The 21,813-nt window shown below is 31.1% G+C and overlaps 2 protein-coding genes across 3 annotated transcripts; one reads left to right on the top strand and one right to left on the bottom strand.

Moving 5' to 3' along the window:
* Positions 1–6,216: 6,216 nt before the first annotated feature.
* On the bottom strand, positions 6,217–10,130 carry LOC102665538 (tetraspanin-11-like). Its single transcript, XM_026128728.2, is given in 4 exon segments — positions 6,217–6,241; positions 8,861–9,144; positions 9,730–9,893; positions 9,896–10,130. Coding segments are annotated over 4 exon segments (708 nt in total).
* A 6,337-nt stretch (positions 10,131–16,467) lies between these two features.
* LOC100787451 (enolase 1, chloroplastic) lies at positions 16,468–20,818 on the top strand. 2 transcript variants are annotated; one of them, XR_005891911.1, is made up of 8 exons: positions 16,468–17,146; positions 18,075–18,382; positions 18,767–18,921; positions 19,003–19,320; positions 19,541–19,687; positions 19,775–19,825; positions 19,994–20,114; positions 20,273–20,405. XR_005891911.1 is itself a non-coding variant. In XM_006581979.4 (7 exons), the coding sequence occupies exons 1-7, from the start codon at positions 16,725–16,727 to the stop codon at positions 20,336–20,338; spliced, it is 1,467 nt and encodes a 488-aa protein (XP_006582042.1). In that variant the 5' UTR covers positions 16,469–16,724; the 3' UTR covers positions 20,339–20,818. The 2 variants fall into 2 exon arrangements, 1 of the variants encoding a protein (XP_006582042.1); XM_006581979.4 differs by lacking the exon at positions 19,994–20,114 and having other exon boundaries at positions 16,469–17,146; positions 20,273–20,818.
* The last annotated feature ends 995 nt before the right edge of the window (positions 20,819–21,813 follow it).

The raw sequence follows: 21,813 nt of genomic DNA, 5'->3' as shown, positions 1-21,813 counted from the left end.
ACAAATATAGCTCTATACAAAATTTAAAAAAAATGTGTTGTACATCATATAGCGACATAATACATTTTCACTACATATCTTCATAAAAATATTCAACTATAACAAATAAAAATTAATATTATAATTGAACAAATGACTAATAAATATCATATAAATTCTAATAAATACATCATTCAATAAAACACCAAATTTGTTTAACTATCAATTGCTGAAATAAGCATCTAAATACATCATTCACTTAAATATCATATTTGTTTAATTTTTAATCGTTGTAATAAACATCTAAATACATCATTCAATTAAATATCAAATTTGTTTAACTATTAATTTCTCTAATAAACATCTAAATACAACATTCAATTAAATATCAAAATTATTTAATTACCAACTTTAGTAAATATTTTAAATGTATATAAAACTTTTTTTAGCAATCTAATGTTACTTTTACCCATATGATTACTAAATTATTTTCAATTAATTACCAAATTATTTTTTTAGCAATCTAATGTTAGTTTTAGCAATTTTTAAAAGTTTATATATATTATCATTTTTTACCAATGTAATTACTAAATTTAATTACTAAAATAATATCACCAAATCAATATTTATATAATTACTAAAAAAACTATTACAAAAAAAATTACACTACAAACAAAATTAAAAATTAAATCACAAAAATACATTTACAATTAAAAAAAAGCCCTACGGATCAACAATCCGTATGAACCATATGGATATGGTCATACGGTATGGCTTATACGGATTGTCAATCCATATGGTTCATACGGATTGATGATCTTATGTTTTAAAAAAATAATTGTGTACCTCTTCTTCTTTGGCGATGATAAATCACCCAACTTCACTGTATATTCGTAAATAACACACATACACCACCAGAGACAACAAACGCTCGAAATAGGAGGCTAACAGAAGCAAATTACACTAAGGGATTGAGATTTTACAAAAGAAAAAAAGGCATTGTAGAAATGAAAAACATAACCTACTATTTATAACCGAAAATACCTATAAGGGTATTTTTGGCATTTTTAAAATGTGTTGGGTGTCCCAGCAAAAACGCTGGGTGTCCCAAGCAGATGCCAAGTTCAAGTTATCACATCTTTTTTGTGTTAGGCTTCAAGCCTTTTTGTTTTTTGAATCGCAAGTGACAATCATAAGACGAAGCTTAATTGTTTGTCATGTTACTCTTTTTATATTGTATTCTTTCTCAAAGGAAGCTCAATTGTTTTGTACTCTCACCAATGCCTTTCTTTCTGCTCTCACAATGAAAGTCCTTCCATTCCTATTGGTCAACAAAATAGGAAACATAGCTATCCTATCATAATCAACGTGAGCATGTGGTACTTACATGGATTTGGTGAACTTGTGATAGGGACTTAAGTGCTGCTATTTGAGTCTCACATGGAGTAAAATGAAATATGTGATGGAGTATGCAAGTGGTTGTATTCACCCCCTTGGCAACTAGCTTTTAAGGGAGGGTTCTCAAAGTGCTTAGGTGTTTATCAATTGGTGTTAAAGCTAGTTGTTGGTATCTTGAAAATTAAGTACATAGGAAAAGTTGAGTGAAACATTAGTTTGTTTAAACTTATTTGTTGAAATAAATATTATTTTTTATAAAATAAATAATTTTCTATTTTTTTAATATATTTGTTTAAACTATTTCTGCTTAAGAAAACAATTTTCTGCTTATTCTAAGAAACAAATCATATCTACTTCTTAAAATATTGTTTGTATAAAAAATGTTTATTTTAAAGTTTTTTTTAGTCTAAACAAACTCATCAATTATAGAATCTAGCCATCACACTACTAAAAAATTGTTCTTTTACGACGCACATTTTAAGACGGTTATATAAAACCGTCTTAAAAAGTCACGCGATGGCAATTTTGTAATTAAGAAGTATAATTTTTTTTTATGGCGCACATTCTAAGACGGATTTTACGAAACCGCCTTAAAATGTACGATGGTGTAATTGAAGAAACAAAAAATGACGACGTTTTATGTGTCAAAACGTCATTGTTTTCTCTGTGCCACTGTGTCCTTTGAAATCCCTAACCTCTTTGAAATTCCCTTCATTTCTCACTCCACTCTCTCCACTTCCTCTCTGACTCTTTGAGTCACCCACTAACCTCATTGTCGTTTAAGCACCACAAAGTTAAGATCCCAAGCTTCCATGGCTTGAGATTAGTACAACACACTGTGTCATTCTTTCATTTTTTTGTGAGATAAGAAAAATAGTTTTTCTTTTGTTTTTTATTTCTTAGGATTTTGCGTTTTGCGTTTTTCACTTTTTGGGGGGTTTCGACATGATTTAGTTTGGGATTTCTCAGATTTTGAGGGTTTTTGTATTTTTTTTTTCTTTTGTTATATAATTTCACAAATGAATCATGCCACAACACCTAGCTCAATCTCTTTGACCTTTTCTCCCAATTTTCTCGAGAAAATATCACTTCGAGAAAATCTAGCTCAATCTCTCTGCAACACCTCACACTTATGGATCGGAGGAGAAACAAGAGTCTGATCTACGCCCGGCAGTGGAGCGGCGGTTCCAACAGCACCGGTTCCTCGTCGCCGACGATGTTGCCGGCTCATCCTCAATCGCGCCTCGGTACAATTTTCGTCATCGGTCTCTCCACCGTCAAGCGCACGCAAAACGTGACAGCCAAAGCCGCCGCACTGCGACTTGCTCACGTGATGGCGTCTCAGAATACCACCGCCAACGACGGAGAGGACGCGGCGGTTTCAGTTCAATATCAGCTGGAAGACCAGCGATTTCAGTTCGCTTGCTTGCAGGTGCGCAGCTTCTGTGTTTTCGATTACGCTTCGTGTCTGAACCGTTTGATTTGTGATGTCTCGTTCCGTTAGTCTCTGATGAACAATGTTGTTTTATGTTCGTTCGTGTTCACTATGTTGCCTTTTCTGATTCTATTTACTGAGATTTCAACCTTTCCTTTTGTGGTTTCGGAACTTCACTTTGAAGAAGAAGCTGCTCTTTGATTCGGCATTCTGAAAGGAACAAACACAAACTGCATTTTTAATTATGTGTATATATTTATTTATATTCTGTGAAAATTTGAATCACTCTGCGTTGAATTTTATTGGATTTTTTTATTTTTAATATAGTTGAATGGTTTGATTTAAAATTTTGATTTAATTTATCTTTTTAAGTCACCTTCATTGTTGTGTGTTTTAAAGTTTTTTTTTGGTATATCGATCCTTTAGTTAATTCACGTTACTGTCACTACTTTTTGTTGATTGGATAATGTTGCAGTAAACATGAATAGGCTTACAAACTATATGGTTTGATTTTATCTTATTTGTTGATTTCACTGATTGGTGAAGACTTTGAATTGATGAGAAAACAGTAGGGAACTAGTTTTTACTTGGTGCTGGTTTTATATGTAGCGGAATCATCAAGGAGGATTGTTGTGCTTGATATTAGTTGGATCTTGTGCTTGAATGCATGTCAATTACATTGTACGCTTCTTAGTTCTTGGTTCTGACAAACACATGGATACATGTTTAAGATATATGTGATTTTAAATTATTATGCTTCTTGGTTCATGGTTCTGTCAAACACATGGATGCAATGTTAGAATTACTTTTGGGGGTGTTAGAATTGTTGGAAGATAAAAGGAAGCAGTGTTTGACCACTTTGTTTATGTCTTTGCTATGGAGGATGTTTTATTGTGCTCTTATGTTTTTTGTTTTTCATTCTAATTAAATTTATTTTATAAAAGATTATGTTTATGGAACTATAGTCTTTGAGTCTTTCCAGTTTCCATTCATGTTATTATGATATGTGGAAAGCTTTTCTTTTCTTTTTAGTTTTGCAGCCCTTTTTTTAAGATGTGAATCTTCCCTTGTGAGAGGGATGATCTCAAACTAAACAGCTCAATTATAAAAGAAATAATTTCTATGTAGAGTATCAAACATCATGCAAAGGGATGCTCAGAAAGATCCTGCAATTTTTCCTGATGCTCTTCATGAGAGCAGATAAAAAGGAGATTAAAAGAAAGGAATGCCATTTCAGATGATACAGAGCTCTTTGGTGCTTCTTGTTATGCTGCAAAGGTTTGAGTTAAGATGACTGTTTTAAATGCCTAGTAGCTGTTGGATAGGTATGTATGTGGTGTTTGTGTAATCTTTATTCCCTTCTCACTTCTCAGGTCACCTTAACTGCCTTAGAGGATATGTTTCAAGGTGCACGAGGTATCATGAGCTGGCTTGGTGACTGTGCAAAAGTATATTGTCAGTGCAATGGGATTTTTTTGGAATTACATCTCTTCTTTCAAGTTCATAGTATTTCAAGGCATTCTATAGGTTAATAGTCTATTATTATTATTGTTATATATATGGTTGCAGATCAAAACTTCACTTCAAAATGTTTGCTCTTGTTTTGTCAGAGGACCAAAAACTGGACTGGTGCAAGATGTTTGCTCTTGGAATTGAACCTCAATATGTTAGGAACCCAAATCTATGGCCAAAGAATCCAGAAAAATTCAGGTAACATATATCTGCTGCCACCAAAGATGGCTTGTCTCGGCATTTTAGATTTGGGGAAGTTTTAAAAGTGATTATAGTTACTGATGCAGCAAAAGGGTAACAAGTGTCAGAATTTTGTTTTATTGATCATATATATTCGGTATATTTTGTTGGTGAAGCTATATTGATTCACATTTAATTGATGAGGGCAGCTTATATTGAGTTCATGCGAAAAGAAGCAGCAGATAATGCATTATATCTGGATAACACTTCATTCATGTCAACAATTCTCAAGGTATTTATCACATTTTGGTTCTCTCGAGTTATTTATATGTTTTCCCCCTCAATTATGTATTTAATTTGCTTCAGCCATTTTTCTCCTTGTTGATAATAATAAATTACACATTTTCTTTTAATGAGAAAAAAAGTCATATACTGATATGTAAAAAAATTTACATAATTATTTAATTATAAATCTTCTTGTATACAAGTCTATTCAATTACAATTCCAAGTGATACTTTTTTACAGCAATTATAAGTGATACTTAATAAATAAAAAATATGATTCGCATTTAATGGTATGATGAAATGTTAAGTTAAATTAATAAAGCGACAAAGTCAATTTTGTATCAATTTATAAAATAAATAAAATGATTTTGGTAGTTTCCATTCGTGGATGGTTTACGGCATGCCATATTAATTTGGTCTAAAGTTTGTTCTAAAGCCAATTCCGTTTTAAAATTGTTTTTTAATTCAAATTTTGTTTTTAAAAATGGTTGAAATTAATTTAAAAATAGTTTAACAAATAAAATGCAAATAAATAGATTTAAAAATAAATTTAAGTAAGATGAATTTTTTTTACTAAACTTGATTTAAAATATCAGGTAAACAAACCATTTATTGAGGAGGAAATTAGTTTGATTTAGAAATTAGTTTATATTATTTTTTAAAATTAATTTTCATTATTCAAAACTTTTAAATAAAACTTCATTTGGATTATGATTTAATTGAGCTAAATTTTTTTTACAGCCCTATTTATAATTTATTTATGGATTTCACTGCCTCATCTACGAAAGTCCCAACCCAAATGCTGAGACAAGTTAGATGTGCCATCTTGTGATTTGTAGCCGTAAATTGAGATTGAATAAATTTAAACAATAGGGAGGAATGAAAAACTTAAAAATAAATTAGTGTGACATATTTAATATATAATAATTTATTTATTTTAATAATATAATATTTATTACATTTAATTCTACTCTTTACATTTTTAGTTGATATATTTGATGAGAGATGACTTGAAAAAAAAGATAGAGGATTAACTCTTAATTACTTAAACAATTAATTTAAGAGTATTTAATTTTTAAGTAAGTATATTTTATTTATTAATTAATATCTTAACCAATATTCTAATCATAACTACTAGTACTAATTAAAATAAAAAAGAGAACTTGTTAACTATCTTTATTTTATTTTTGAATTCCTTAATCATGATTTTAAAAAGTACTAAGAGTTATAAATTTCTGTTGTGTGTTTGTTGGTCCTCGTGGAATGCTTTAAATAGGAGTTTTAGCATTCCCGTAATAGCAATAAAAGTTGCAGGAACACATAAGCCAATAGAAAAAAAAGAAACTTTTGTCTAATTAATGTATTATAGACAAATCCTACAATACCGAATATTGCTATCTCACTAACGTATTTTGGTTTTTCTAGTTTTAATTTCTCATATTTGCTCTACTACTGCATAAAATTAAAACATATTTAGTGTCATGGACTAATCAAGCTTAATTGTTGTACTTTAATTGAGATGGTATTTCAATAGTGGGTCTTTTATGTTTTAATTGTTCCTTCTCTCCACATGTGATCAGGTGCAATTTTGCGTGATGGAAGAAAAATACTTCCTCAGGTAAATTTCTATGACTCTTGTGTAGACTTATCTACTTAGTTCCCTATTCATAATAGAATAATTTTCAAGAAAAATACTTCCTCAGGTAAATTTTCATGACTCTTGTGTAGACTTATCTACTTAGTTCCCTATTCATAATAGAATAATTTTCAAGTCAAAGTTGTGTTATAGTGATCAAGTCAATAGTGGGTCTTTCTATTTTTTTTATTGAAATATTTGTTGTTTGCGATCCAATAATATTGTTTAATTGCAATAATTTGATGATCTTGGAGAACTAGTAGAATCATTATTTTTTTATTTTATTTTTTAAAAAAAAACACATACATTCTAAGACGATTCTCTCATAGAACCGTCTTAGAATGTTTAAAATGTCTACATTCTAAGACGGTTTTCTAAAAACGGTTTTCTAAAAATCGTCTTAGAATCATAATTTTATTTTATTTAAAAAAAATTATATTCTAAGACGGTTCTTGAAAAACCGTCTTAGAAAAATTACACATTCTAAGACGGTTCTCAAGAAAATAACTGTCTTAGAATGTTTAACTTTTCTAAGACGGGTTTTCAAGAACCGTCGTAAAAAGTTTTGATTTTTTACAATGCTGGCTACAAAGACGGTTCGAAACCGTCGTTAAAAATGCTATAGAACCAATGTAGAATCATATTTTTGTAGTAGTGTCAGATTGCCAGGTCTCATCAAGGGAGATGATATGATAGGCCTTAGGTATTATAGGGTGAGGGAGGGTTCCCAGAGTGTGTTTGGGGGTGTTTATCAATTGTTATCATAACTGATTGCCAATGTTTCAGGCTACTTACAAAGGTTAATCAGGCTAATCGAAAAATTTTAGTGAAGTGTGTATAGTCATTAAGACATTGGTTCTCTAAGAGTGGTGCTATGATAAGGACTTGGATATTATAGAGTGCTTAAATCTCACATCAAGTAGAATGGTATGCTCAATGGAATATTTAAGTGGCTTGTTCTACCCCTTGAGAGGTAGCTATTAAGGGAGGGTTCTCGAGTGCTTGAGTGCTTATCAACTTGTCAAATCTCTACCAAATATTGTACATTATTTGTGATATAATATGAAATGATATTGAAATGGGTTTCAAAAATTATTTTCTTGACAGTTATGAAGATGATCTATTACTTTCTATCTACTTTTTTTCCTTTTTTTCATTTATCATGTTTACACTTTGTTTTATGTCTTTCTTTGCTTATCAAGTATAGGAACATATTTATTAGAAATAGGAATCTTAAAAAAATAGAATTTGATCAGAAAACAAAATAACTTTTAATTATTTAGAATTGAAATATATTTTTTATATGATCAATTAATGAGAAATTATCATTGATATAGCTTTAAGTTAATTGATTATTATAAAAATAACAAATTTATTATAATAATTTATGATTGAATGATTATATAAATCTTTTTTGCACTATCTTCCTTTTTATGAAAAAATTCATTTACACTTTCGGTGCTATATTATTTACTCATTTGTTTATTTATTGTACTTAAATAGGAATTTGAATTCGACTGTAAATCTAAAATCCATTTTACTTGTTTTAAATTTTGTAGATCATAACAATTAATATTATAAAAAATGTAGTATGAATCCAAATAGCATCTTAATTAGTTAGAGAGTTGTAATATTTATAAATAAATTTTTTTCATAACGCCTTTTACAATAATATTTTTTTTATCTCTGTTTTCACATTAACAATTATCATACACTTTTTTCTTCTCTTCTTATCTCTCTTTTATCGAACCATTTTTTTTATAAATACAATTTCTCTACCACTCATGCATACACATCATGTAACGTGAGTTTGGCATACAACTGCTTACCATATTAATAAAAAATATTCATAAGTATTGCCCATATCAGTCTAGTACGTACCTAAGCCGATTCAAACAAACGATTATGTGGAGCATTTTGGAATGTTAAATGCTACCTATAAATGGTGTAAAAACACGTACTGCTAGTGATAATCCTTAAAGAGAGAAAATATATTGGTACATATCATAAATTTTTGGAAAAGATAAATGGATATCCACAATACTATTAGATACCTAGTACTGACAGAGAAAAAAATATAAATTTCATAGAATTTATTTGTAATAGAAAGAGAAAGATAAAAGAAAAACAAGACTGTGTGAAAATAAATGTTTAAAATAAAAAAAATATTCAAATATTGTTACTCTAAATTTTTATAAAACAAAAGAGAAAAATATAATTGTATGATAAAGATTTTCTCTATTATAATCAATCACAAAGAAAGTCTTGTCTTTAAGGGAGAGTGTCCGATAGAATCTTGGCATTCCTCAATAATACATAGAAACATTTTTCTTCACACAATTGAGAAAGAGCATGTAGGGTTCAATATTGATCAAATTACTGTGGAGGGTATTCTCATTCCGATCTTCCTCCTCTGGGTGGTGTAGTTGGAGTACTCCAAGCGATTGTTCCTGATGGCATAGTAGCCCAAGACGTAGATGGTGGTGACGAGCACGAGCACGCATGCATTGAATATAGTGAGATGTCTCCACTGGCTTCTGATGTTGGCCAGCACTCCTCCTTTGCACGAATCGCAGTTGAAACACAGTTTGTCTTGTCTGTTGCTCCATGTTCTGCAATTAGTGTTGTTCGCCGCGGTACTTGCTTTTGCCGGCGCTTCCCAGAACGTAGCGTTCTTCTTTGTGAATCCACATTGCAACGGTGGCTTACAGCACCCAAACTGTGTGGAGAAATAATCAGAGCAAGGTAATTAGGAAATATTCTAAGATACACAGCGTTTCTTAACTATATATTACAATCAATTCAAATAACTACTATTACCACCGAGGTTCAACATTTAATATAATTTCCTTCCAGATTAATATGGAAAAAAAAAGAGAAAAGAATAAGAACTTGTACCACTAGAATAATCAAAATTAGCGAGGGATGTAATCCGTCACAAAATAAATAAAAATCCATAGCAAATTTTGTGACATAATGTGTAACGAACTAAATTTTGTCGCCAATTTTGAAATCACAGGGACGGATTTTGTTGTCCTAGACAATGACAGATTAATTCCGTCACATTTTATCTTATATTAAAAAGATCAAATTATTTGAAATAATTATTTACTTTAATATTAAAATTTGTGAATCTTTGTGGAAAAATGTTAAATTATAGTAAAATAAAAAACCCTGAGAAAATTAATTAAACATTGGATTACAAAGTGGCACTGATCCATGCGTGGATGATAGCTGGTTTATGTTGAAATTTGAGTTTTTATTTTCCCTGGCAAGTACAAAAAGGGGAACCATTGTTACAAACCTGCGTGGTAGACAATTGTTTGAAAGCAAGAGACACATTGTTACCGTCGTGACAGACAAGCTTATGCAGCAAGCAACTCTTGGCCACGTCCCAGTTCCGCTCGTCAGTGACGTAGTGCTGCAGCCACGGCGAGAAATCCCCTACACGGCTACGCTATACACCACCGATGACGGCGTGTTGTTTCTGGTGACGAAGAGCGCTACAATGGTGAAGGCGGAGAAGGCTAAGACGACGAAGAATGTGACGAGGAGGTAGAGGTAGATGGCGGCATTGATGCTGCACAGCGCGCCGATGAGGCCGAGGGTGGAAACAACGAATATGAAGAGACCGCCGAAGAGGAGAGGGTACTGGAGCACCTTCTGGCAGTCCCCGTGGATACGGATGTAGGTGGAGGCACCCATGACCGCATCGACAGGAGCAAGGGGACTGTGTGGAGGATTCCGACCAGGTGTTGTTTATGCAGAACATTGTTGTTGTGTCAGTTTTGATCCATGGGGTGGTGTTTGTAAAAAAAAAATGTCTTAAATGATTGGAGAAACAAACAAGTGTGTAACTGTTTTACGAGGACAAAAGAAAGAAAGGTATAACTTTTTATGAGGAAGAATGAAGAAAGAAAGAAGTGTAACTGTTATATGCGGACGAGGGAACATGGGGTTGAGGGTGGTAACGGTTATGTGGTTACTGAATATATATGGGGTGACGCGCATGTAGAGATTAGTGTTTGGACGTTTGAAGAGTTGTGTTATATATCAAAGTTTTGAAATTGTGGTTACAGTTACAACTGTGGATCAGTTTAATAAATTGGGAAAGAATTGGAATTAGAATTAGAAAGATAAATCATTTAAACGTACCCAGTGTTTTCTTTAACTTACTTAAATATATTTTTTATTATTAGTTACTAAAATTTATTAAAATTCATAAAAAATTATGAGTTTTATTTTAAATTTAATGAATTTTACTTATAATTTTATAATTTTTAATAAATTTTAATTAAAAATAAATAAAGAGGATAAAAAGTAGGGTAGAAATTAGAAAATGTGTTAACAATCATGAATAAGTAATAAGTAATTATTATAAGTTCAACAAATTTATAATAGTAACCTTAGCCGTTTATGCGGTCTAAAAAATATAAAATATTTTAAGTTTAATTAAGGATAAATATTTAAAGTTGTTCCTCAAGTGTATTTTGCTTATGTAGTCTCTGTAATTAATTTGGTTTGTGAAGTCTAAATTTTTCATTTTAGAAAATCATTTCCTCCTTTCTTTTCCTGTGCTCTTTAATTTCTTCCTTCCTCTTTTTCTTGGATCACGGCTGGTCATCATATATAATAAAAATATTTCGACTATCCTTTCTTCTCTTTTTCTCCTTATTTTTCTTATTCTCTCCTTCTCGGCGGAAAATCTATCTAATGAGTCTAGGTTGGGAATCAGGTCTAATAAGCAAGTATTTAATTGCAGCATATGATCAGTATAAACAATAATTTTAGAGCCAATGAGGGTAAGGAGTTTTTCCAAAGCATACACTGTGGCCAGCAGATGTGATGTGGTGTTCTGTGATTCATCTAATGTCTGGATTAAAAACTTGCAAATTATAGGCATCTTTCAAAGAAGACTAAAAAAAACTTTCTTTTTTTTTTACCGATTCTTGATGACAATTTAAGCTACAAATCCTTCATTTAGCATGTGAGTGCAAAACAAATCAGGAAAAATTGGAAATCTAGAGTTTCAACTATGCCAGATGATGTGGCATTGAAAACAATGTTTGAACTCACAAAAGAATGTTAAAATTCAGAGTCATTTGTGGTTCAAACCTATGTGGAAACAAATTCAACAATTCAATATAATAAGTGGTTGGATATAATGAGATGGATTTTTAATAATTTTATTATTTTTTTTATCAAGGATATATTTATTTTTGAGATAGTTATTGTAATTCTCTCAATTGTTTCAACCCATCAATATAAATTATATAATAATGATACATTATTAGACACACAAACAGTGAGTGAGACTAAACCTAAAACAAAATTTAAGAGAAATATTTTAGTTTATAATGTATGGTTATATAATAGTTTTTTTTTTGTCAACATAGATAAATTTCTTGTCAACATATGAGACTTATTTATTTTATAAAAACTAATAGGAAACTATTTTATTTTATTTTTTTGGATTGGCCTAAAACTTGAATTTTATCTGCTTGACTGGCCTGCGTACACGTAATGTAACGTTGAGTATTTAAGGTTTAATACAATAACACTGTGTTTAACGATTATATATAAAAAAACACTTTGTAAGTTTAAAGATCATTATATAGGGATGAAGTTCTGTCCAAAAAATAGGACTTTTAAAGGGTTTTTTTTTTTTACAAAAAGGACTTTTAAATATTATTGGATATTTAAATATTTTATTCAATTTTTTAAGGCTAACTTTTACTTTTCAAATAATGATTTCAGTTCTCCTGACCTAATTACATTTTCAATCGATCATTATAAATGATAATAAATATGCATAACGGTAGTCCCGTGTAATGCTTAAATTTAGTATAATATTTAATGAACTTATAATTTTTTCTTATATAATTTTAAATTTCGCCATGATGAAGGTTAAATATATTAACATTATGTTAGAAGATATTTAAATATTTTATTGATATTTTATTAAGAATAACTTTTACTTTTGATAAAATGTTCTTAATTCTCTCAATTATAATTCAAATCGATCATATATTGATAAATTTACAATTAGTATTTTTAACAGAGCAATTATTATATTTATAAGAACGCACAATTTGTACTAATATGATATTAAAATTCAAAATATTAAAATATTTTAATCAAATACATTATCTCTAATATATTTTTTTATATTTAATGCATATTAAAGCATCGGTTTTATTAGGGGTTAGATGCATCAAGTTTCAAAGTATATATTTTTTCTCGCGTGAGGAATGCTATTTTTTTTAAGGAGAGGAATGTTATTATTCTCTTATAGTGGGATGAATTAATTAAGTTTCATGTTCAGCAGAGGCGATCCTCAAAAACTTGAGAGACGTAAAATAAATTTAAAAATAAATTTATTTATTTATTTATAGAATAGTTTATTAATTAAGATAAAATTGTGGTGTCATTTAGATAAAAAAGATTAAAGTAAAATTTATCACACTATTTAATAATTGTTTGTGTTTATTTTCATATTTGGGATTCACATCTTTCTCTTTATATATATATATATATATATTATTACGGTAAAATTATATTTTTCATTATTATAATTTTAATTTGAATGTATTTTTTATGGCTGTCTTTTTCACTATTTAATAATTGTTTATGTTTATTTTTATATTTGTGATTATCACATCTTTCTCTTTATATATATGTATATAAATTATTATGGTGAAATTATATTTTTTATCATAATAATTTTAATTTGAATGTATTTTTTATGGCTGTCTTTTTCGTTATTTAAATACTTAATTTATTGAATATTTTATTTTACGAAATGAAAAGTGTGAAGAGAATATAACAAATGGAAATAAATATTTTTCATGATAGTAAGAAGTTTAAACTTAACTTACCATATAAAATATCGCACACAGGGATGAATAAGTTTTTTTTATAAAAACAAGTAGTAAAATTTACACTAATTCACGACAATAAACATTTTTACAAAATATTTTTCTCCAATCAAAGTTAAAACTTGTTTTACATAATTAATATATATTTACTCTTTTTGTTTATTATCTTTTCAATTATATAAATTAGTCATAATTTTTTTCTACCGGAAAAAATTGTAATTTTCTTTTATATATTTATATTTATATGTATATAAAATATAGCACCCAGGGATGGATTTTTTAATTTATAAAGCAAGTAGAAAGTTTTTAGTTAATTCACGAATATGAAATTATATTTTTTATGAGAGTATGAAAATAAAAGTATGACACATTACATTACATACAATACAAAATCCAGATGGAAAACAATTGTTGCTCAAAGTGTACTTAATGTCAGTTCCTAAGAGACCCTCAAATCACGCTTAAGCGTCATTCCTTGATAGGTCAGATTGTGATTTTTCTTCTAAAATCTCTTCCAATGGATTCCAAATGAACTCCAATTCATAATTTTTCAATGTCCAACATGAATATTGAATTAAAATGCTTCTAATGAACTCAAAACAATGATTCAACACACAAAACATAAGATCAAATATAGTTTAAGCTTCTCTTACATCAAACTCAATGAACTTTGAGATGAAGGGATCTAGATCCTCTCCCATAGCAATGTCAACTGGAGGTGCAATTAAAAAAGTCTCAAATGTTTGATTATATGAACGATTGTGATTTTTTTACGTGTCCCTCTTCAAACAAAAAAGAAACACACACTCTCTCTTATCTCTCTTGAACCTGCACATTGTGTTTCATTCTCAACCAGTCTTCATGCTTCTCCATCTTTGGTCTTCAAGGACCTCATCGCCTTCATAATCGAAATTCAAGGCACGCATCGTGCAATCTTTGAGGTTTTTGCATTATATCCAAAAACTTGAAGTCTCTAATAGTGCTTAATTTCATCTTGGAGACAGAACAAGCAAGATGTTTTGTTTTGTTTTCTGAATAAAAGTATGGAATCCCAAGCCTATGTTAAGCTTCATAATATGCTCCAATGTGAGCTTTATCTGAATGATGTGCAACATGAGATAGGAAGGAAAGCTAAAATGGTCACTTAAGCATTTTTTTTTTTTGAAATGGCTTCTCTTGAAATTAGAAAAAAAAATCAATAAAAAGGAAGAAAAAAGAATAAAGCCAAGGAAACAAGACCCATTTTTGTTTGTTGATAAAATGAGAAAAAACAAAAAGCCTCATAATAGAATTGAAATTTTGTTTGTTTAGATTGGAGTACGAGATGCCGTATCGGCCTAGCAGGAGTCGTCAAATGTGAAGGTCCAAATGACAAAGGTTTTGCTGACATTGGTGTGAGAAAAGGGGAAGAGAAATGGAGGGTTTTCTAAATAGAGCTGGGTTGTTAATTTAATCCTATGGTGTAGGATTATTAAATTGGACACTCTCCCGTTTTTAATTATTGAAAAGGATTCGGGGTCCAGATGAAGGGAGGAAGAAAGGAAGAGATTTTAAGTCTAAGACGAAAGCCTTCTACCAAAGCCTTCTACCACTCACACAACAGTTCCACATCATTCACACCATTCATATCACCCAATTCCCAAAACCAACATAAATCACATAAAAACCATGAAAATGAAAATTTTTATCAACTTTCAAAAGTGCTCATGAAAGGAATGAGAGGGTTTTGAGTGTGGTTCAAATTTGAACCCCTTTATGCAAAGTCTATAAACACACACACACAAATTGGTGTAAAATTATTCCATCAAGTCTTGAGTACCATATTTGTGTCAAATAGTTGGAGGAAGAGCTTTATTTTTCATAGTAATTCTATCCGACTTGAATAAAATTATTTTCAATAAAAAAAATAAAATATGATTTTTTAAAAAAAAACCTCAGCTTTATTATCACATTTAAATTTTCCCCATTCAAAATCTCACCCCTTATCAAAATTATGTTTAAAGACACCATCTAAGTAAATGAATATTGAACATTAATACTTTTTATATAAAAAAACAAACAAAAAATACATACTTTAATCCTCACAATTACTAAAATTTGACCAACAATATTTTGGATAAAATAAATAACATATTGTCACCAAAAATGGTGTCAAAGTGTCAAGTGAGTTAACTAAAAATACCATTTCTTTTTATCAGTACGAAGTATTAATTAATTTTCTGGTAATTAATTTCTGATCAAAATCAATTTATTTAAAAACAATCAAGGAGAAAATATGTTTTTAATTCTTATATTTTTTTTGTTTTTGTTCCTGGAGTTTCATATTATCCAATTTAATTCTTATTTTTTTTTATTAAAAATATATTTTTAGTCTCTCCTCATGTTGATGTCATTCATTACGTGACACATAGATTACACCGTGACCATTATTTTTATAAATGTGGCAATGCATTATTCCAAGTGGTATTTTGAATTAAAAATTTAATAGAAATTAAATGTTTTATTTTTAAAAAGAATCAAAATAAAAAGAAACTTCACTCTTTCTCTTGGTTGTCCCAACTTTCTGTGTACTGCTAAGGGGGACTCTCATCATTGTTCCAAAACTACTTTCAATGGATAAACAAAATCAAAAGAAGATACGTGAACATATTTGCAACATGAATTATTGAAGAATGAAGGTAAAAATCAAGATAGAAATAGAACCGTTGAAAGGTGGGTTTGTGTTAGGAGAGAGGTTTGATAACTTCATTTAAAAGTAATAAATAATTTTCCACATATTTTTAATTATTTTTTCTAAAAAAAAGAGAGAAAAGAACACTGTGTGCCATGCTAGATACAAGTTAACGCTGTTAGTGAAGATTTTGCAAGGAAGGAAGGATTAAAAATAAATTATTTTAAAAATTTAGTAACTAAATTAAAAGATAAGAAATTTTAAGGATTAAAAACAAGATTTGATAAAAATATAAAAACCAAAAAGCATATTTCTTCCAAAAATCGAACATAGTATTGTACCAGTATTTCATCGCGCTATTAATTGGAACACTTTGAAGTGAGTGTGTATGAGTATAGTAAATCTCGTACTATCAAATTCAATTTCCTGGGATAAAAAAAATTGAGACAGTTGACCAGAAATTATAATTTTGGCAAGTACAAAGCATAGAAAACAAGTGGAAACATGCACAGCATACCACCTCTTCACTTGGAGAGTGATGGTGTTTCCAACAACCTCCAAAAGGCGTTGTTTTTTAGGCTTCTCTTCCACTTGACTTAAGTAAGTTTCATCGCCCCTCACCAACCCCAACAACACTACAACCTTCACATAAATAAAACCCATTGCACATTGCACCTCACTTCAAAAACCTCAAAACACAAAACATTCTTTCCATTTCAACAAACCAAACTCAAAACACTTCACAAAACAATGGCTTTGAATTTGACTCATCAACCAGCCATTAAAGCACCGTCTTCCTCCTCTTTCGCCGCCTCTCGCCCTTTGCGGGCCCCGCAAAGCGTCCCCTTGAGGAGCCCGCAGCGCTCACTTGCCGTGCGCGCCGCCGCCACGGAGTCTCCGGCGCCGGCGGTTACGGCGGTGAGGGAGTGTAAGGTGAAGTCAGTGAAGGCGCGGCAGATCGTGGACAGCCGCGGGAACCCGACGGTGGAGGTGGACCTGGTGGCGAACGGGCTTTTCCGATCGGCGGTGCCGAGCGGCGCGTCGACGGGGATTTACGAGGCGTTGGAGCTGAGGGACGGGGACAAGAGCGTTTACGGCGGGAAGGGAGTTCTTAACGCCGTTAGGAACATCAACGAGGTCTTGGCTCCCAAACTCGTTGGCGTCGACGTTAGGTAACGGACTTTCTTCCTTCCTTCATCTGTTTCTTGGTTAACTAATTAATGCCGTTGACCATTTTCCCCCTGCGAACACTTCTTGTTTGTTGCGCGTTGCTGTTGTTGTTGAACGTAAAAGGAATGAAGGGTAGGTTGGGAGAAATAACGGGGAACGTTATGTTTGTATAATTAGAAGGTTTCGTCTGAGTGTTTGGAAGAGAAGAAGAGAGAAGGGTGATTTTGCGATTATGTTGAGAAAATGTTATAAAGTGTTGAGAATAAGGAATGAAAGCTATTGTTCAGTGTCTTTTGTTGTCACCACATACGTCTGATTATTGTTCAGTAAAATTGATTTTTCTTACAAACTTTCGGTTTGATTAAATGTCGTAAAAATAGCTTTTTTGCATTAAGTTGAAAAAATTACAGTAAGTATTGCATCAGCTGTGCAAAAAAAAAAAAATGCAGTAAGTATTGCATCAAACTTTGTTTCAGGGTAACAACATTCAAGCATAAGTTGCTTTACTTCAAAATTAATTTTGCAAATGCATCGAATAGTATCATTTCCAATAAGATTCTTTTTTATCAATTCTATTTTTTTTATTTTTTTTTTGCAAATGCTTGTCGAAACACACACTCAACTATACATGTAGTATATCAAAAGCTTAGGATTTGTACTGATGCAGTAGAAAGTAGAAACAGCTTTGAATAAAATTTATGTGAAATATTATGATATGGAGTTAGCTGAAGTTTTTCTGAGCTAGGTGTATGTAGCTTGCTATACACTGTGAGTTGGACACCACTTTTTGAGTGTTGTGCTTGGCACTTTGAAAGGAAGAAAAGAAATAGAAACTTGTTTTATATTTACATATACTCTTAACAAAGATATTGGGTTCTGTTTTTGAAGTTTTGGGCAGTACGGCTGATATTTACGGCTGTGTTTGTCAAGGAATCAAGCTGATGTGGATGCTATTATGCTGGAAATTGATGGAACTCCTAACAAATCAAAACTAGGGGCTAATGCAATATTGGGAGTTTCACTGAGTGTATGTAGAGCTGGTGCAGGGGCAAAGGGAGTTCCCTTGTACAAGCACATCCAGGAGATTTCAGGAACAAAGGAACTTGTTATGCCAGTTCCAGCTTTCAATGTTATAAATGGGGGAAGTCATGCTGGGAATAATCTGGCTATGCAAGAATTTATGATACTACCAGTTGGAGCCACTTCATTTGCTGAGGCATTCCGCATGGGCAGTGAAGGTTAGAAACCTATTACTTTGTGACTGACTGTAACCACACTGAGGAAGTATGGTTGTGACTTGTGACTGTATATGACTTGTGGGCTGTGGCTGTAATTACACATCTTTTGTGTGCATTTTCTCATTTTGGCATTCAACGTGATGTCTGCCTTTTTCATCAATAACTCAATTGTTTGGCGAGTGTAAATTGATGAATTCAGATATTAACTTCCGTGCTAATATTAGGTGCTTAGGTAGGTATTACATATGATTTGATAGCTAATCTTAACTCCAATTTTCCAGACTGCACATTATGTATAGCACAAATTCCATAATTTTTTCAATCTAACACCAGTGATCTATATATGGTGACAATCAGTTAACTTGGTTATTTCTGGTGGAACAGTTTATCATGTATTAAAGGGAATAATCAAGGCAAAATATGGACAAGATGCATGTAATGTTGGAGATGAAGGAGGATTTGCTCCCAATGTTCAAGATAACAGGGAGGGGCTTGTCTTACTCATGGATGCTATTGAGAAAGCTGGTTATACTGGCAAGGTGGGTGATGCTTTGATTATTTCTGTTACATAATTTGAATATTCACTTGTGCTGATCTGGAAATAAAAAACAATGGCGCAGATTAAAATAGGCATGGATGTTGCAGCTTCAGAGTTTTACACTAAGGATGGGAAGTATGATTTGAACTTCAAGAAACAACCAAATGATGGAGCTCATGTTCACTCTGCCCAGAGTCTTGGTCAACTATATAAAGATTTTGTGAAAGAATTTCCCATTGTGTCAATTGAGGATCCATTTGATCAAGATGATTGGGGTTCATGGGCTTCACTTCTCTCTTCAGTTGATATTCAACTTGTAGGAGATGATTTGTTAGTTACAAATCCCAAGAGAATAGCTGAGGCCATCCAAAAGAAGGCTTGCAATGGTTTGCTTCTAAAGGTTAGCATCCTTAAACAAAATTTCTTTCAATCATTAGAATTATTTCATTTCATTACATTTTTGTTTAGTTTCTCCAGCTTTTCCTCCATGCAGCTTGCTTTAAGATAGTTGTTTTTATTTGCATCTTATCAAAACTAATCAAACACCAGCTGCATGTTGGCTGAATTTACAGCTGTAATTAATGATTCCTTTGGTTTTTTCTGTTATCCAATGACTGCAGGTTAACCAAATTGGTACAGTGACTGAATCTATTCAGGCTGCACTTGACTCAAAGGCTGCAGGTTGGGGTGTCATGGTTAGTCATCGGAGTGGTGAAACTGAGGATAACTTCATTGCTGATCTCTCTGTTGGCTTGGCCAGTGGACAGGTTCTATATCCTTAATCTTTTTAGCTACCATACATTGTACTGTGGTGTTATCACTTTCATATTGATTATCCAAATTCTGTCCTCCAGATAAAGACTGGTGCTCCTTGCCGAAGTGAGCGATTGGCAAAGTATAATCAGGTAATTGGAATGTTGTGTTCCTCTTTGATTCAAGGTTTTAGGTCACCCTATGACAACATAGAAATCATTATGACTAAGACTGTTGCAAAGTGTGTTCATTAATCAAATTTCAGCATATATGTATGTTTGTTTCTGACCTACTTTAACTTCATTTTTCTTTTGGTACAGTTATATTCATTATTTGGGCTTGAAATGGACTTGTCAAGATAAAAGATTGTTAAAAGTGAAACACAAAACAGTATAATTAAGTAGAGTTAGAGTTACTGATTTATGTCAATGTTTCTATTCGGTATGTCTCAGTTTCAATCTTCATTTATTGTTTTTATAAAATATCATTGTTCCTGAAAAGTAATTTTTAGAATGCTTCTTTAGCATTCAATCGCTAGCATGATAATGGAGTGATCTAATACACATTCTCCATCGCAAATTTATTCAATTTCTTTTCAGCTTCTTCGGATTGAAGAGGAACTTGGAAGTGTGCAATATGCCGGTGAAGCTTTCAGATCACCTTAGAGTGAACACAAGTGATCTTAAAAATCTTATTCTGGAAATATTTCTGCATCAGAGTCATTGTCATCATTGATTTACCAAGGAAAATCCTGAGTTTTGATATAGATGCTAGCCTTCTGGGATTTTCAGATCTACTTGATGAGTTAGCCTAAGATATGTGTTTTGAACTGAAATAATTATCATGTGATTTGATGATAACTTGGTGCGGTAACATGGTTCCATCAGTGTAACTTTTTCTTTTTTTTTTTAAAGAGACCTACTTGTGAATTAGTCCCTCTGCTTCCGGCAATTAGATATATACTGTGTAATCCTTTGAAGAAGGGAGAGGTTTAGGCATTGCTGTTTGGTAGTTCAGTGTTTGTAATGGTACTTCTCTACATAGCTTGTGGACAAGTCCCGTCTGTTACACCTGGCATTAGCGATATGATTTGGAATTTGTTTCTCCTTTCACCCTGCGACTTGAAAGGAATTCCTTAATTTTAATTTTAGACCCAGCAATAGTTTTTGTCTTTAGGGGGCGTTTGGTAGAAGCTAAATTTTTTGTTTTCGATAATCATAGGTTTGAAATAGTTTTTCATGTTTGACATCAATTTTTAAAGAATAACATTATTGAGAAATGATGTTTATTATAAATGTTTTTTAATCAGTTTTTCATGTAAACTTTTTAATGGAAGGTGTCGAGAATCTTATTTTTTCAGTATTCTTTTTCACTATAGTAAAATATCATTTTACTTTTTATTAAATTATTTAATGTGATAATAATATTATGTAACTCTTTGATACTTTGGAAACTTATCTTAAGATTTCAATGATTAACTAAATAAGTTTTATTCTCATGAAACATAATTGCTTGGATTTATTATTTTCAGAAATAGTGATTTTCGGACATGAAAAAATTTCTCCCTTATCCAATGCTCTCCAAATATTTTTTAATCGGTTTTTCATGAAAATTTGTCTGTGGGGTGGTAGGAATCTTATTTTGCCTAGTTTAATTTTTGTTAATACAATGAAAAAATCATGTTATTTTTTATTAAATTATATGATATAATAAATAATTAAAATAATCAGGAAAAATATATTATTCTTTAATTTCTAGGAAACTTAGGTAAAGATTCTCAATGGTCAATTAAACAATTTTTATTCATTCTTAGGAAACATAATTTTTAGGATTGATGATTCTTGGAGAAACTTCTCCCTACCAAACATCCTTTTAGTTCTTAAACACATTTTAAGATTTGTCTCTACATTTTTTTTTTATAATTTGGCTTTATTCTTTATATTTTTTGTTATATTAGTTTGTATAATTTTATTCGTAAAAATTATGTTGTCTTTATTTGGCTCATAATTTTAGAATTTATTAGGAAATTGGCAAATCAAATGCCATTTCCCAATAGGAATGTAAATGAGTTGATATTCATGAATTATTTGAGTTCAACTTGTTAAATGTTGGTTTAAGATTGTCTGTTTAAATAAATAAA

Source organism: Glycine max, chromosome 6 (assembly GCF_000004515.6).
Source record: "Glycine max cultivar Williams 82 chromosome 6, Glycine_max_v4.0, whole genome shotgun sequence".
Classification (NCBI taxonomy): domain Eukaryota; kingdom Viridiplantae; phylum Streptophyta; class Magnoliopsida; order Fabales; family Fabaceae; genus Glycine; species Glycine max.
Note: the sequence above shows the minus strand (reverse complement) of the source record. Positions and strands in the feature narration are given on the sequence as shown.